Source organism: Podarcis erhardii (assembly GCF_964252035.2).
Source record: "Podarcis erhardii genome assembly, chromosome: 6".
In the NCBI taxonomy this organism is placed as follows: Eukaryota; Metazoa; Chordata; class Lepidosauria; order Squamata; family Lacertidae; genus Podarcis; species Podarcis erhardii.
In genome coordinates, this window is record NC_138510.1 from 44,482,879 (window position 1) to 44,496,233 (window position 13,355).

The 13,355-nt window shown below is 42.5% G+C and overlaps 1 protein-coding gene across 1 annotated transcript; it reads left to right on the forward strand.

Moving 5' to 3' along the window:
• Window positions 1–3,117: 3,117 nt before the first annotated feature.
• Window positions 3,118–12,925, forward strand: LOC309343664 (gastricsin-like). Its single transcript, XM_081865416.1, has 9 exons — window positions 3,118–3,265; window positions 5,733–5,883; window positions 6,298–6,415; window positions 6,967–7,085; window positions 8,225–8,424; window positions 9,870–9,989; window positions 10,606–10,753; window positions 11,442–11,540; window positions 12,557–12,925. The coding sequence occupies exons 1-9, from the start codon at window positions 3,207–3,209 to the stop codon at window positions 12,710–12,712; spliced, it is 1,170 nt and encodes a 389-aa protein (XP_081721542.1). The 5' UTR covers window positions 3,118–3,206; the 3' UTR covers window positions 12,713–12,925.
• The last annotated feature ends 430 nt before the right edge of the window (window positions 12,926–13,355 follow it).

The following is a 13,355-nucleotide window of genomic DNA, read 5'->3' on the forward strand; positions in this document are numbered from 1 at the left end:
ATCTCAGGATGTGTCTAAAGATGAAAGTTAGGATACCTATGTAGGAGGTTGGGTGGGATTGATTGGCTGGATGCTACATGCAGCTGCATTTCTGCTTATTTTAGTAGAAAAGGGTGGTATGCTGTTCAATGCAGGGTGGTCAACTTTCCTACTGTTGTACTGGAAATCTTGCAAATGGAATCAGATCAGACTACATACAGTGTGCACACACATTTTAAAATGCCTTTTCTAGAGAGCTCCTGTACATTACAAACTGCAGTTAGGAGCCACTTCATTTTATCATTCTAATGCCTATTAAAAGAGCCCTGTTCCCATCACAATCTTATCCAAGGTGGAAAGCAAATCCTATTTCGCCTGAGTAAGGACAGCCAGAAGCAGCCTTGCTGGTTACCAGATAAGCAGCAACAATTGCTCACCTGGTACCATTCACCTCAACCAGGATCTGGCAGGATCCGCACCACATGGAAAATTTAGTGCCCTCTGCAGATTTAATTATAAAGAGGGCAATGATAAGCAGCCATTCACTTAAGGTGAGCCTTATCACACCTGATATGCATTTGCCAAAGCCATTTTTCCTGGAACCTCACCTCTTTTCCACCCCCTTAGTATTTTTTAATTTTTTTTTTTTTTTTTTTTGCCACACACATAACACTGAATGTGCACAAGTTAAATTCATGTAAGTTTGGGGCTTACTGTACTTCAGTTCAGCCAAGTTGGTCGAAGCTACCTCCTAAGGAGCGCTCTGGAAAAACCCACAAACCTGACTGTACAATCTATTTAAAAGTGAATAAACACACACAATAAAGGAGAACAAAAGCATTTCCATATTTTAAAAAATGCATCTTCAATAAAAGTCATGAAACTCGATGTTTTGTTGCAGCAAACTATTGTTGCTTCAGGAAGAAATGTTCATGTAACATTTGATCTGGTATGTCTCTGCAGAGCCACAGCACTTCCTCCATCCATCCTCTTGAGCAGGGGTCAGCAACCTTTTTCAGCCTTGGGCTGGTCCATCGTCCCTCAGACCATGTGGTGGGCCGGACTATATTTTGAAAAAAATATATGAACGAATTCCTATACCCCACAAATAACCCAGAGATGCATTTTAAATAAAAGGACACATTCTACTCATGTAAAAACAAGCTGATTCCCGGACCGTCTGCGGGCTGGATTTAGAAGGCGATTAGGCCGGATCTGGTCCACAGGCTTTAGGTTGCCTACCCCTGCTCTTGAGGCTACATATTAACATAGCCATTAGTCTGTATCAGGGGTCTCCACCCAACATCCCACCATTGGCTGCACATTTTGGCACCTGAAGCAAACCACAAAATGGGGGGGGGGGCTGTCTAGGGAACAAGGGGTGAGAAAAGATCAGGAATAAGAGCACAATAAAGATCTATATCGGGAACAAGCAGGGGAGATCATCAGCAACTACTATTTGACAAGAGGCTGCTGCAGAGGTGGCATGACGAAGAAGGCTGCTGAGGAGATGGTAGATTCAGCCTCTAAGGAGCATAGCGCAACTGCTGCCACCACTGCAGCAGTGGGCTATGCATTCCTTGGAGGACAGATCTACTGCCCCAGGGGATCCTGCTACCTGAAGCACACACTTTACCTTGCCTTATGGGTGGGCCGGCTCTGCACAGAGGCCTTCCTTCATGCCTGCTGTGTCCCCTCTCCCTGCTGAAATTAGGCTTTTTAGAAGTGTTCTGCCATAGGCAGAAGGTTGTGATATGTGCTTGACTGTGTGCGCGTGTGGTGCCCAAAACAGTTTCTCCAGTTTGCACACGTGTCCATGGGCCCCCAAAGGTTGGCATCTCCTGATCAATACGGTAAGTGGACTGATCTTTCTCCCTGTTCTACGTAAGACCCTTTCCGTGCCACCAGAGCTCAGTAAAGGTAAAGGTAAAGGGACCCCTGACCATTAGGTCCAGTCGCAGATGACTCTGGGGTTGCGGCGCTCATCTCGCTTTATTGGCCAAGGGAGCCGGCATACAGCTTCCGGGTCATGTGGCCAGCATGACAAGCCACTTCTGGCGAACCAGAGCAGCACATAGAAGTGCCGTTTACCTTCCCGCCAGAGCGGTACCTATTTATCTACTTGCACTTTGTGCTTTCGAACTGCTAGGTGAGCAGGAGCAGGGACCAAGCAATCGGAGCTCACCCAGTCCGGATATTCGAACTGTTGACCTTCTGATCAGCAAGCCCTAGGCTCTGTGGTTTAACCCACAACGCCACCCACGTCCCTAATCCAGAGCACAATACATAGTGGCAGTTCCCCTATCACCTAACGGGGAACAATGACTATGTACCTCATGATGGAAAAATCCACAAGATTGGGAGCTTACATAGCTTGAAGAGCAGAGTGAGCAGGCATGGAACAGAAGAAGGATGTATATATATCACAACGCAATTTTCTATCCCAGGCTCAACAACTTTGGGGTAAAATTATAAAAAAAGCTCAGCAAGGTCAACAACTTCGGTCGGCCCTCATGCATGTTCACTTCATCACATCTGGCCCTCTTTGAAAAAAGTTTGGGCACCCCTGTTCTATTCTGAGCTGTTCTGCTCATTCTATATGACTGGATCCTTTTGGGCCTTTTCTGTTCATGTCAAATAATTTGACTTTCAATCTTGATTGGTATGGTATGGTTCTAGTGATGCTGGAATGCTTCTGATAATACCTTGGATGGAAACAGTGAAGATCACATGACTGTTTAGGGCTTCGTATTTTTCCATTCTAATCAAAGTTTTGCATGTTAACACCCCCTGCATACTAACACCCCCTTATGAAAACACACACTATAACTATCATATCATATACAAGTAAAAGATAAATCAAGTGCTTGCTGGAGATGTAGTTTGCAAGGACCTTGTGTGTGTGTTTGAAAGAGAACTGAATATATGATGATAAGAACCAATGTCAACCTCTACTTCCAAAATATGAGCTTAGCACAAAACATCATTTGCTTTTCCGATTAAATAATAGCGATTGAGATAAAAGTTCTGCAATGCCTTTGAAAAATTGTTTGACCCATTGTTAAGATTCAGATATGTGACTTGGCTGCATGCTGGCGGTGAAAGCAGCACTGTTCAGGGTATATAAGAAGGGACCCTGCTGTGCCAACACTTACCCAGTGTCTTAAGACCAAGGTGCAGCAGTGAAAGAACACACTTTAGAAACTGCTCAGAAGAAAGAAGGCATCATGAAGTGGCTGATCCTTGCCCTGGTGTGCCTTCACCTCTGTGAGGGTGCTGTTGTCAAGTGAGTATGGAACAATGGCATGGTGCAGCCTCTCGGGTGATTCTTGGCTTCAGTTGTGCTTGGTAGCCGGAAAAAAAGAGCAGCAATGAAGTATGAATGTTTAGCACGATGTGCCTGTAAAGTAATAATGTGCTGTTCATTACTTACTCCTATCTGGGAGTAAGCAATAAGCATTCAGGGCGAGGCTTAATCCCAGATAAACATGCCTAGGACTGCTGCCTAGGATCTTTAAAAACCTATGGACCAAGTTAGTTATAATGACTAGCCTGAGATCCATTGTTTTCTACTGGATTTCAGTAGCAAGCCTGTGTCTACAGAACTATGTACTGAATTCAGTCGTTCTGAGTATAGTAATGATTGTGACAGTTAGCTCATAAAATTTAGATAATGGGTGCCCTCCAGATGTTGTTGGACTTCAACTCCCATCAGTCCTAGCCAGCATGACCAATGGTTGTAGATGATGGGACTTGTAGTCCAACAAAATATGGAAAGCACAATGTTGGCTATTCTTGATTTAGATAATAGCACCGATGCTCTTTTATCAAATTGTTAAGTGAGAAATATAGCTGTAAAGTGCAACACAGAGCATTTTATCACTGAAACTTTATTTTTATAAAAGCCTTTAAAACCACAATATTCTATCCAAAGGCAGAGATTCTCAGTAAGCAACTGAGACCCAGTTTTTTTTTAAACTGGAACCCTTTTTGTTTTGAAATTTTCAAGACATTGGAATCAAATTGACATGACATTTCCTGCAAAGATGCATAGCATTTCCCAATAACTTCTGTGAGAACAAAATGTACATTTAAAAAAAAATACTCCTGTACACACTTACCTGAAAGTACTGTAAATGCTGCTGAACTCAGAGGGCCGAACTTCTCAGATGTGCACAGGAAGGATTATACTGTTAATGTTCTTTCTTTCATTCATTTGTATTTCACTGCATTATTAGAACTGCATTTATGATGCAAAAAATGGAAGGAAATTAAAGGAAATTTAGAAAATTGGAGTAAATTGAAGCTGTCATTATGGGGCAAAATATCAATGATTAAAATGACAGTATTTACTTTGCAATAAAAATTAAATTAAAAAAGGGGAAAAAAGAATTGCATGTATGATGAATGTATGTTTCCTATGCAGGCCTTTTTCAGTCTCTATTCAGTTCACTCCCTACATCAATTGCTTTAATGTATGAGACAAATTATTCATTTAGCTCAGCATTTTTTCTCAAAAGTAGCCAGGCAGATGTCCTTGGTAAGCTCATGGGAGGCGTGATGGTGACAGCCATCATTTTTCTGTCCTCCTCAGCAAATCAGAGTTATGCTGTAAACACTGAAAAACAACAGAAGAGTTTTGTGGGATCTTAAACACTTTTCATTGTTTTTGCTGCAAGAAGCTAACACAACTACGGTACCTCTCTGGAAATTGTGAATATGGAGATTCCAATCTCAGTGATGCTAGTTAATAGCCATGGAATCTTACTACTCATAGTATGTACAGTATATGGGTAAAAAACTTATTTTCCTTAGAGCTAGGAAGGCCTGATGTATGTGTCTCCACAAGCAATTATTTGGTCCCGCAAGATCACTCTAATTCTGGTAGTGGTAGGAGAAATGTTTTTTAATTATTTAAGTACAGTATATACCGTAGGTATTGGGGTGAGCCAACTAGAGCCTTAATTGGCATGTTAATTGATCCTTCCTTGATTGTCAGGTGTAACATTAACTGATGAACAGCTAGTGGGCAATAACACACACACACACACACACACACACACACACGCACACACACACACACACACACACTGCTCAGCTGCTCAGCTGAAGAGGGAGCTGTGTGCCTCTGTGTGTATGTATGTGAGACTGTGAGATGGGCACACCTACTTTTGGCAGCACCCATCGCTGGCACGCAGTCCTAGAACGATGGCTAAGGATGAATGTGGCCTTTGAGCCCAAAACGTTTTGCCATCCCTGCATTAGATATCATTACCTAAACAGTCAAAGCTCAGGAAGGCAAGAGAATCACTGAGAAGGGCAAAGACGGGATCCAAAATAGTTTAGCTAATACCTTTTTATTGAATCAGCAGCTGTAGGTATTGGTTAAATAACAAGTAAGATGAAAGATAGACAGAGCACTTTTGGGCAGGGAGGGAAGGAGAAATGTGCAATATCACAGAAGAGAAGTCCAGTGGAAGAACCTGTACAAGTGTCCCTCTTGGCTTTCCATTCCTTGTTAACAACACAGTGCATGAGTTAATGTGGCCTTTTAAGGTTAGGATGGTGGCAGGTTAGCTTGAACCCTGATGGAATTAGATGGAAGTTAGTGTATTATATTAGCCTTAGGTATTATATGGTTCAGACCAGAGAATTCCATCAATGGTCTGAAGATATTCCATTGAGCATACTTAATATGCAAAGAGTTTACAGCTGTCTTTTTGACTCTGCGTCTAACTCTTCATCCCATACAGAGTTCCCCTGAAAAAGTTCAAGTCCATGCGGGAGGTGATGAAGGAGAAGGGTGTCCTTGAAAAGTTCCTGAAGGACAATCATTATGACCCTGCCAGCAAGTACTTCAACAACTATGCCAGTGGTTACGAACCCCTTGCTAACTACATGGACGTGAGTATACGGTTGGCTAAGAGAAGCTACCAAAATCATAGAAAGAGCAAAACTAGGAAAGAGTAAAGGCTAGGATTTCAACATGTGCTGGATGGAATAAGAAGTCCAGATTTAGCTGAATATCAGTGTTTGAGTCCTAATATGTGACTATTAAAAATTATGGGAATTTTAAGTTTTGAGAATGGAATTGTGGTTCTCTTTGTGCATCACTCTAAATTAAAATATATGGGAGAGTATAAAAAATCAAAAGAAGAAAAACATATAAGAGGAATGTTTTGGGGTAGTTACAGTAATGGGTAGTTTTTGCTTCCATTTGGGGCGGTTGTGCACAATGTTCTATTGAATGTGCTGGGAATTTATGCAGATATCAATGGGGGGAAGCTATTGTTGATGGCAATGTACTCTTTTCTCTAGATGTCCTATTATGGAGAGATCAGCATTGGAACTCCACCCCAGAACTTCTTGGTTCTCTTTGACACTGGGTCATCCAACCTCTGGGTGCCATCAGTCTACTGCCAGAGTCAGGCCTGCAGTGAGTATCCTCTAAACCAGTGGTGGCCAAATATGGCCCTCCAGCCATTTGGGGACTACAACCTGTGGCGGAGCTTCATGCTCTGGCACTGGGGGGCGGAGAGCAGGTGGGGGCGGGGCTGGCGTGTGTCCTGGAGGCGTGGCACACCGCCTGCAGGGGTGTGGCACCCAGCGCGGGGGGGGGCACCCGCGATGGCACCCCACCGGGATCGCGCTGCCAGGGGCGGTGCACTCCCCCCCACTCCTCTTCCTCAGCCAGTGACTACAACTCCCATAATCCCTAGCTAACAGGACCAGTGGTCAGGGATGATGGGAATTGTAGTCCCAAAACAGCTGGAGGGCCAAAGTTGGCCACCACTGCTCTAAGCAAAACAAAGGTGAAGAATTATTTTTGGGTTTATATTTTGGTGCTGGAACTTTTCTCTCTCACAGCTGCGGATTCAGGTTCAGTGGTGGATGAGAAGAGAGAGTGATACATATGGTATTAAAACCTGGTTTTGTTGTGATCCTAAAAGTGAAACAAGTCTGTTTTTCTTCAATTTCTACCACTAGCAAACCACCCATTGTTCAACCCCAGCCAGTCTTCTACTTATTCCACCAACGACCAGACCTTCTCTTTGCAGTATGGAACTGGGAGCCTCACTGGGCTCTTTGGCTATGATACCGTAACGGTAAGCAGTAGTGCACCCTAAATTGGTTTCAATTGTAACAACAACAACAACAACAACAACAACAACAACTGTATGCCACCCATCTGACTGTGTTGCCCCAGCCACTCTGGGTAGCTCTCAACAGTATATTAAAAACTGCTTCTTGCAGCAGAAGCAGATAGATTCAGTAGACAGGAAGGAATCCATTCTAACATTCCTAATGCAATGCACTTCGATCACACAGGTAACAAAGTATAGTGACCTTGAGCACAGCCAAAGCTGCAGATGCAGTGGAGGGTGGGGAGAAACTCTCTTGTACAAACATACTTGGAAATCTATTACAGCCAACCTCAACAATGGGTTCTTCAATAGCAATCTGTGAACTTAATGAAAGAGTGTCAAGAAAGCCCATCCACTGTGACATCTGACCTATGCAAGGCAAGCCAGTTCAAGAATATGTGCTGCCATTTCAATACTATTATGAAGTTGCTACTATGCACCAGGCAAGAGGATTTGTGCATAGTCACAGTGACCAGAGAGCAGTCATTCTCAAACCTGTTGTCACTTGTCCTCACCATGTCCCCTTTCCCCCCAGTTGCATGGCACACAACAGCTTTGTGTGATGCCATTCTGCTATATTTCTTGATGGCACTTGTCCACTTTACAGTGGTGCCACTTTATCTGTCACACTGGTATGAGAACTGATATTTCTACTTTGGAACAAGGCAGCTGGTAATGACATTGCACTAGCGCAGTGACTGCTATTATACTCCATGCATAATACTCATTAACTCAAGGGATTTATTAGATTAGTCTACTATATATTTGAAGGTGGTAAAAGAAGAGAGCTAACTGCATTTCTAGGTATTGTTATGAAGTCCCAATGAACAGAAAATCAAGAGAGGAACACTTGAAAGTTCAACCATCTCCTCATCTTGATAATGAGGTTTCATTTTCCCAGATATTTTGAGTGACCCAAGTCCATTTAGATCATTTGTTTCTCTGGATAAAAAGTGGTTAGTGAATTGTCCTGTAATATCCCCATTGCATATTGGGCTATCTGATGCTGTGCTTTTCTGGCAGGTTTCTTTTTCTCCCATTTGTAATGTGCTTTTTCTGCTTTGTTGTGATGATGACTCTTTCCTACAATTCCCTTCTAGATCCAAGGCATTTCCATCACCAACCAGGAATTTGGCCTGAGCGAGACTGAGCCTGGCACAAACTTCGTCTATGCCCAGTTTGACGGCATCCTGGGCTTGGCTTACCCTGCCATTTCTTCTGGTGGTGCCACCACAGTCATGCAGGGGATGCTCCAGCAGAACCTTCTTGATGCTCCTGTGTTCGGCTTCTACCTGAGCGGGTATGGATGCAAAAAATTCTTTTCTTTTGCATTTGCCTTGCCTCCATCCTCTATCCCTCTTCTAAGTTTCTCAGGGCACCTTTCAGTAGGGAAGGATGGCTTGGTCTTTTTCCAGTCCATATCACTTTCCCACTTTGTTCATTCATAAGGACAAATTTTAAAAATCTGCATGAAGATTCATATTTAAATACTAATTTTTGAATATATTTTCCCAATATGCTTTTCTGCATATATTTTCTCACAAAATATGCACATTTGTTTTTTACAATGTGCACTTTAAAAAGCATTCTGATTTGCTTTTTTGTGTCAAAAACATTTATTTGCAAACTTCAGAGAAAGGTGAAATCTGAAGGATATCTTCATTCTGATCCACAGGCCAGTCTGGGAAGGGCAGATCATGTCAGGTCATATTGGAATTCACAATGCAAATTCCTCAGACATCCTTATCTTTCAGGAAAAGTCAATATAAACCAGAAGCTACTCTCCTGTTTTGTTGCCATTGCTTTAACCTTGAAGTGTACCTTCCCCCATCAGTGATGGGCAAACTAGACAAAGGAAGAGAAACTCATGGGGTATTATTGACTCACTTCTATCATAAGTTCATTCATTCCTGTTCAACACTATCCAATGACAATCTCCCCTCAGTGGCCATGGTTGGTTCTCTTTAACTACAGCTTTCAGATTCAACAGACAGTTTACTGAGAACTAGTATGGTGTAGTGGCTTGAGTGTCAGATTTGTACCTGGGAAACCAGGGTTCAAATCCCCACTCAGCCATAACACTTACTAGATCACCTTGGGCCAGTCACTGCCTCTCAGCCTGACCTACTTTGTGGGGTTCTTGTGGGAGTTAAATGATGAAGGGGAGAACCATAAATGCCACTTTGAGCTCCTTGGAGAAAAAGGTAGAGTATAAATAAAAATAAATAACAATTTACAACAGGCATGTCAAATACAAAATAGTCCTTTGCTATTTTGTACAAATGCTAGGGCTGAGCAACTAGCTTGAGGGAGAATTACTAGCCCAAGGTCCAACATTCTCACCAATATATGCCATTGCCTCTGATGATGGACCTTGGCTGCAAGGTTATAAAGCCACATATCTATAATAGCATTCAGTTCACAGTAACTTAAACATAAAACAAAGGAGTTGTTTGCTGCTCTGTGTAAAACAACTTCCATTTTAGGTTGGATCCAGGCTTACAGTGCAGTCCTGGCCATGCGATTCATAAGTCCTATTTAATTCTGTGTGGTTTACTCCCTTATAAGTGGGGTTATGATTGCAGCTTTAACTGTACTTAGAGTAGACCCACTTTAGTCTTGTCCCATAAATGGCGACAGGTCTACTCTTAATTATGGCTTATTCCAGATCAAGCTTTCTGTCTTTTTCAGTGAATGTATGTAAATAATGAAGTGTTTTACCTTCTTGTGCATTTGTCCTTCTAGGCAAGAGGGCAACCAGGGTGGTGAACTTGCTTTGGGAGGAGTTGATTCCAGCCTCTACTCTGGTCAGATTGTCTGGACTCCAGTCACCCAAGAAGCTTACTGGCAAATTGCAATTGAAAGGTGAGACTATTCTCATAGATAATGTCTACTGGGAGCCTGATCAGGCTTCAGTGGAGGCTTGTGGTTGAAAACCTCAACAGTCCTTTGATTTGAGTTTTTGGGCTCTTTAAATCTATTTCCCTTGGACCAGCTGAGTAATTTCCCCCCATCTTATTTTGCATACCATGAAACATGACCCAAAGAGCAATAATAATAATAATAATAATAATAATAATAATAATTTATTTATACCCCGCCCATCTGGCTGGATTTCCCCAGCCACTCTGGGCGGCTTCCAACAGAACACTAAAATACAAATATCCTTTGCTTATGCTGAAAATTAGAGTTCAAAATCTGCAAGCATATCTTATTCCATTTATTTCTGGCTCTGGCTCTCTGCATCTTCCAGGACGCGAAAAGAAGAGCTGTGATTATTATAACCCAATTACAAAAACCTAAGACTGCAATCCTGCTTTTGGTTATTATGAAAAGCTCAGAACCATGGCAGCTTTGATGATGCCATGAAAACATCAAAAGCAAGCAAGGAAGCATGACATCCTATGGTCTTGCGGCTCCTCGATGCATCACCTTAATAGGAATATAACTGCTGACAACTTTTTTAACTCTTCCCCTCTAGCTTCTATATTGGCAACCAGATCAGCAACTGGTGCAGCCAGGGATGCCAGGCGATTGTGGATACTGGAACGTCCCTCCTCACTGCTCCCCAGCAGGTCTTTGGAGAGCTGATGCAATACATTGGAGCCGAGCAGGACAGCAATGGCGAGGTAGGGGGGGACGCAGCTGTGGATTGGGAGCACGACCACTTAGCACCAGTAATCTGAAGAGCTCAGTATCAGCACCCATGAAACTTAGCATGTTCTTGTTTGACCCCACACAGTGGTTACAGTTCAAAGGATCATGCAAGGAGTGTAGACTCAGGGAAATATATTTCTCTTATTTGGCTGGTGGGCTGGGAGTGGGGACAGCGTCAGAGAAAGCCACTCAGGGCGAGGGCGAAGTGAGCTGCCCATAGGGGCAGGGAGCACCACAGGGCTTCTGGAGTCTGCCTGCCTCCTCCTACTCAGCTGCCCTGGGTGGACTGTTTGGGCAGCGCAGAGCCTGAGTATGCCCAAGCATGGCTCGGGTGCGCTACAGGTGCCCCACAGTGAGTGCTGCCCGGCATTTTGTCACCTCCCTCAGTGGTGACACCCGAGGCAACCTGCACCCACCACACCCCACTTCCTCCGCCCATGAGTGGGGAGTGTTACCAGCTGTCAGAGAACTCCTCCATCATCTTCCTGCCACAAACTCCTGCCTTGACTTTGAAGAAACCATTGAAGACCTGCATTTCAGTTTTAACCACCAGGGAAAGGGCGCCTAAGGATCCTCATTTTTTTAGTCAGAGGTGGTAATGTTTGAATAGTGATTGAAATATGTTGCTGCATAGCTCTTACCATACTTCTTCTCCCACAGTATGTGGTCAGCTGCAGCAACATCCAGAGCATGCCCACCATTACTTTTGTCATCGGTGGAAGCAGTTTCCCTCTGAGTCCCTCAGCCTACGTCCTTCAGGTATGTGAAACCACTGAAAAGCTATTCCCCGTTAGTTAGTTAGTTAGTTATTTGTTTGTTTGCTTATTTAATAAGCCACACCTTCACAAAAAATGTGTTATTTGTTTATTTATTTAATAGTCCTAATCCACACCTTCACAAACAAATATCAAGGTAGTATACAACATGTAAGAATAAAATCAACGAAAAGCATTAATGGAAACATAATTAAAGACATCAGTTAATACTGATTGATGGCACCAGGCACTGGAAAAGGTTTTATCTCTTTGCTGGTGGGTGTTTCAGGACTCAGGGCTGGTTGTCTCATCCAAGGACTAGCTTCTGGCTAAACTGCCTATGTGGTTTTTCATCCACCTAGGGGAATATGTGATGTAAAGCAGTCTTTAAAAATAACCACTAGGAAACGTAGTTAGTGTCTATGCCAATGTAGTAGGATGCAGGTGTAAAGTGCTTGTACCCTAGTGATGGAGAACGTACCTGGACCATTAATTACTGGGATGCTGTTTGTACCCTTCTGACTGCAGAGCAGTGCTCTTACACCTCTGTGTAGGGTCAGTGTGCAACAGTACTTTACACAGCTGCTAATGCAAGTTTGCACTCTTACAGATACCTTTTTTTTTAAAAAAAATATTTTTTATTAATTTTCCAATAAAAACAGCTAATTAACATATCCATCAAATCATAATCACAATCCGATTATAATCCAATTAAAAACAATAAACTAAAATAAAAAACAACCAAATTACAATCCAAATTATTACGGTAATCATTAATTTGTTCTGGGCTTCCCATAATCTGGACCTCTGAAGTATATCTCCAGTCTTACAGATACCTTTTTAATAAAAGCCAAACATTGTCCAAGAAAATGGCAAAAATCTTGAAATTCAACATTGAGGTGCAAAGTTTGTGTGCTGAAATGTAGTGTTCTCTCATTACTCTGCAGTTTCTTATTTATGCCATGAAGTTGATGACAACTCCTAAGCCAAATAGATTTAACTGTGATTTTTCTTTCACAGAACAACAGCGGCTATTGCAGCATTGGCATCATGCCCACTTACCTGCCATCCCAGAATGGACAGCCTCTGTGGATCCTTGGTGATGTCTTCCTTAGGTCCTACTATTCTGTGTACGATCTGGGCAACAACCAGGTTGGATTTGCGCCAGTAGCATAAACACTCCCAGAAGTCTTTTGTGCTGCTCCAGGCCTTGTCCTGCTTCATTCCACCTGCTTATTCCTTCTGATACATGCTGTAATCCACCAGCCTTCCTTTCTAAGGACTTGGAGGTGTTTTCCTCTGCAAAAATTTGAAACTCTGCTGTGAAAATCCGCAACATGACTGTTGGGCTTCTCTCCAAAGTAATTGCAAGCAAATAAAAATATAATCTAATCATACAAATAACAATTTGAGTTGTATGAGTTCTTGCCTGACTTGCTTGGGGGGAAATGTTATTATTATTATTAAATATTTGAGTGTGTGTGTGTGTGTGTGAGAGAGAGAGAGAGAGAGAGAGAGAGAGAGAGAGAGATATTCACAGACACATCATAAACATAAGTAAGATACTTTTAAAAGGAGTAAAACAGTTGAAAATAGGTTTTAAAAATTGTACTGTATTAAACATAATACAAAATGAACACCAAAGGCAGAAACCTTTTCATCCATCTGGAAAAGTCTGGAAAAGCAAAAATGTCTTTAATTATTTCTGGAAAGTATAGCTAGTAGGTACCTATCATTTCTCAGTGGGAATGTTGTTCCAGAGAACAGGGGCAGCCACACTGAAAGCCCTGTTCTGTGTTGCTGGAGAGTGGCAGCGTCA

What these genes read in the sequence shown, in the direction of transcription:
- LOC309343664 (XM_081865416.1), top strand. Translation starts at nt 3,207, where the DNA reads ATGAAGTGGCTGATCCTTGCCCTGGTGTGCCTTCACCTCTGTGAGGGT. An exon ending in TTGGCTATGATACCGTAACG is followed by an intron (nt 7,086 to 8,224) that starts GTAAGCAGTAGT and finishes ATTCCCTTCTAG; the next exon opens with ATCCAAGGCATTTCCATCAC. An exon ending in TTCGGCTTCTACCTGAGCGG is followed by an intron (nt 8,425 to 9,869) that starts GTATGGATGCAA and finishes TTGTCCTTCTAG; the next exon opens with GCAAGAGGGCAACCAGGGTG.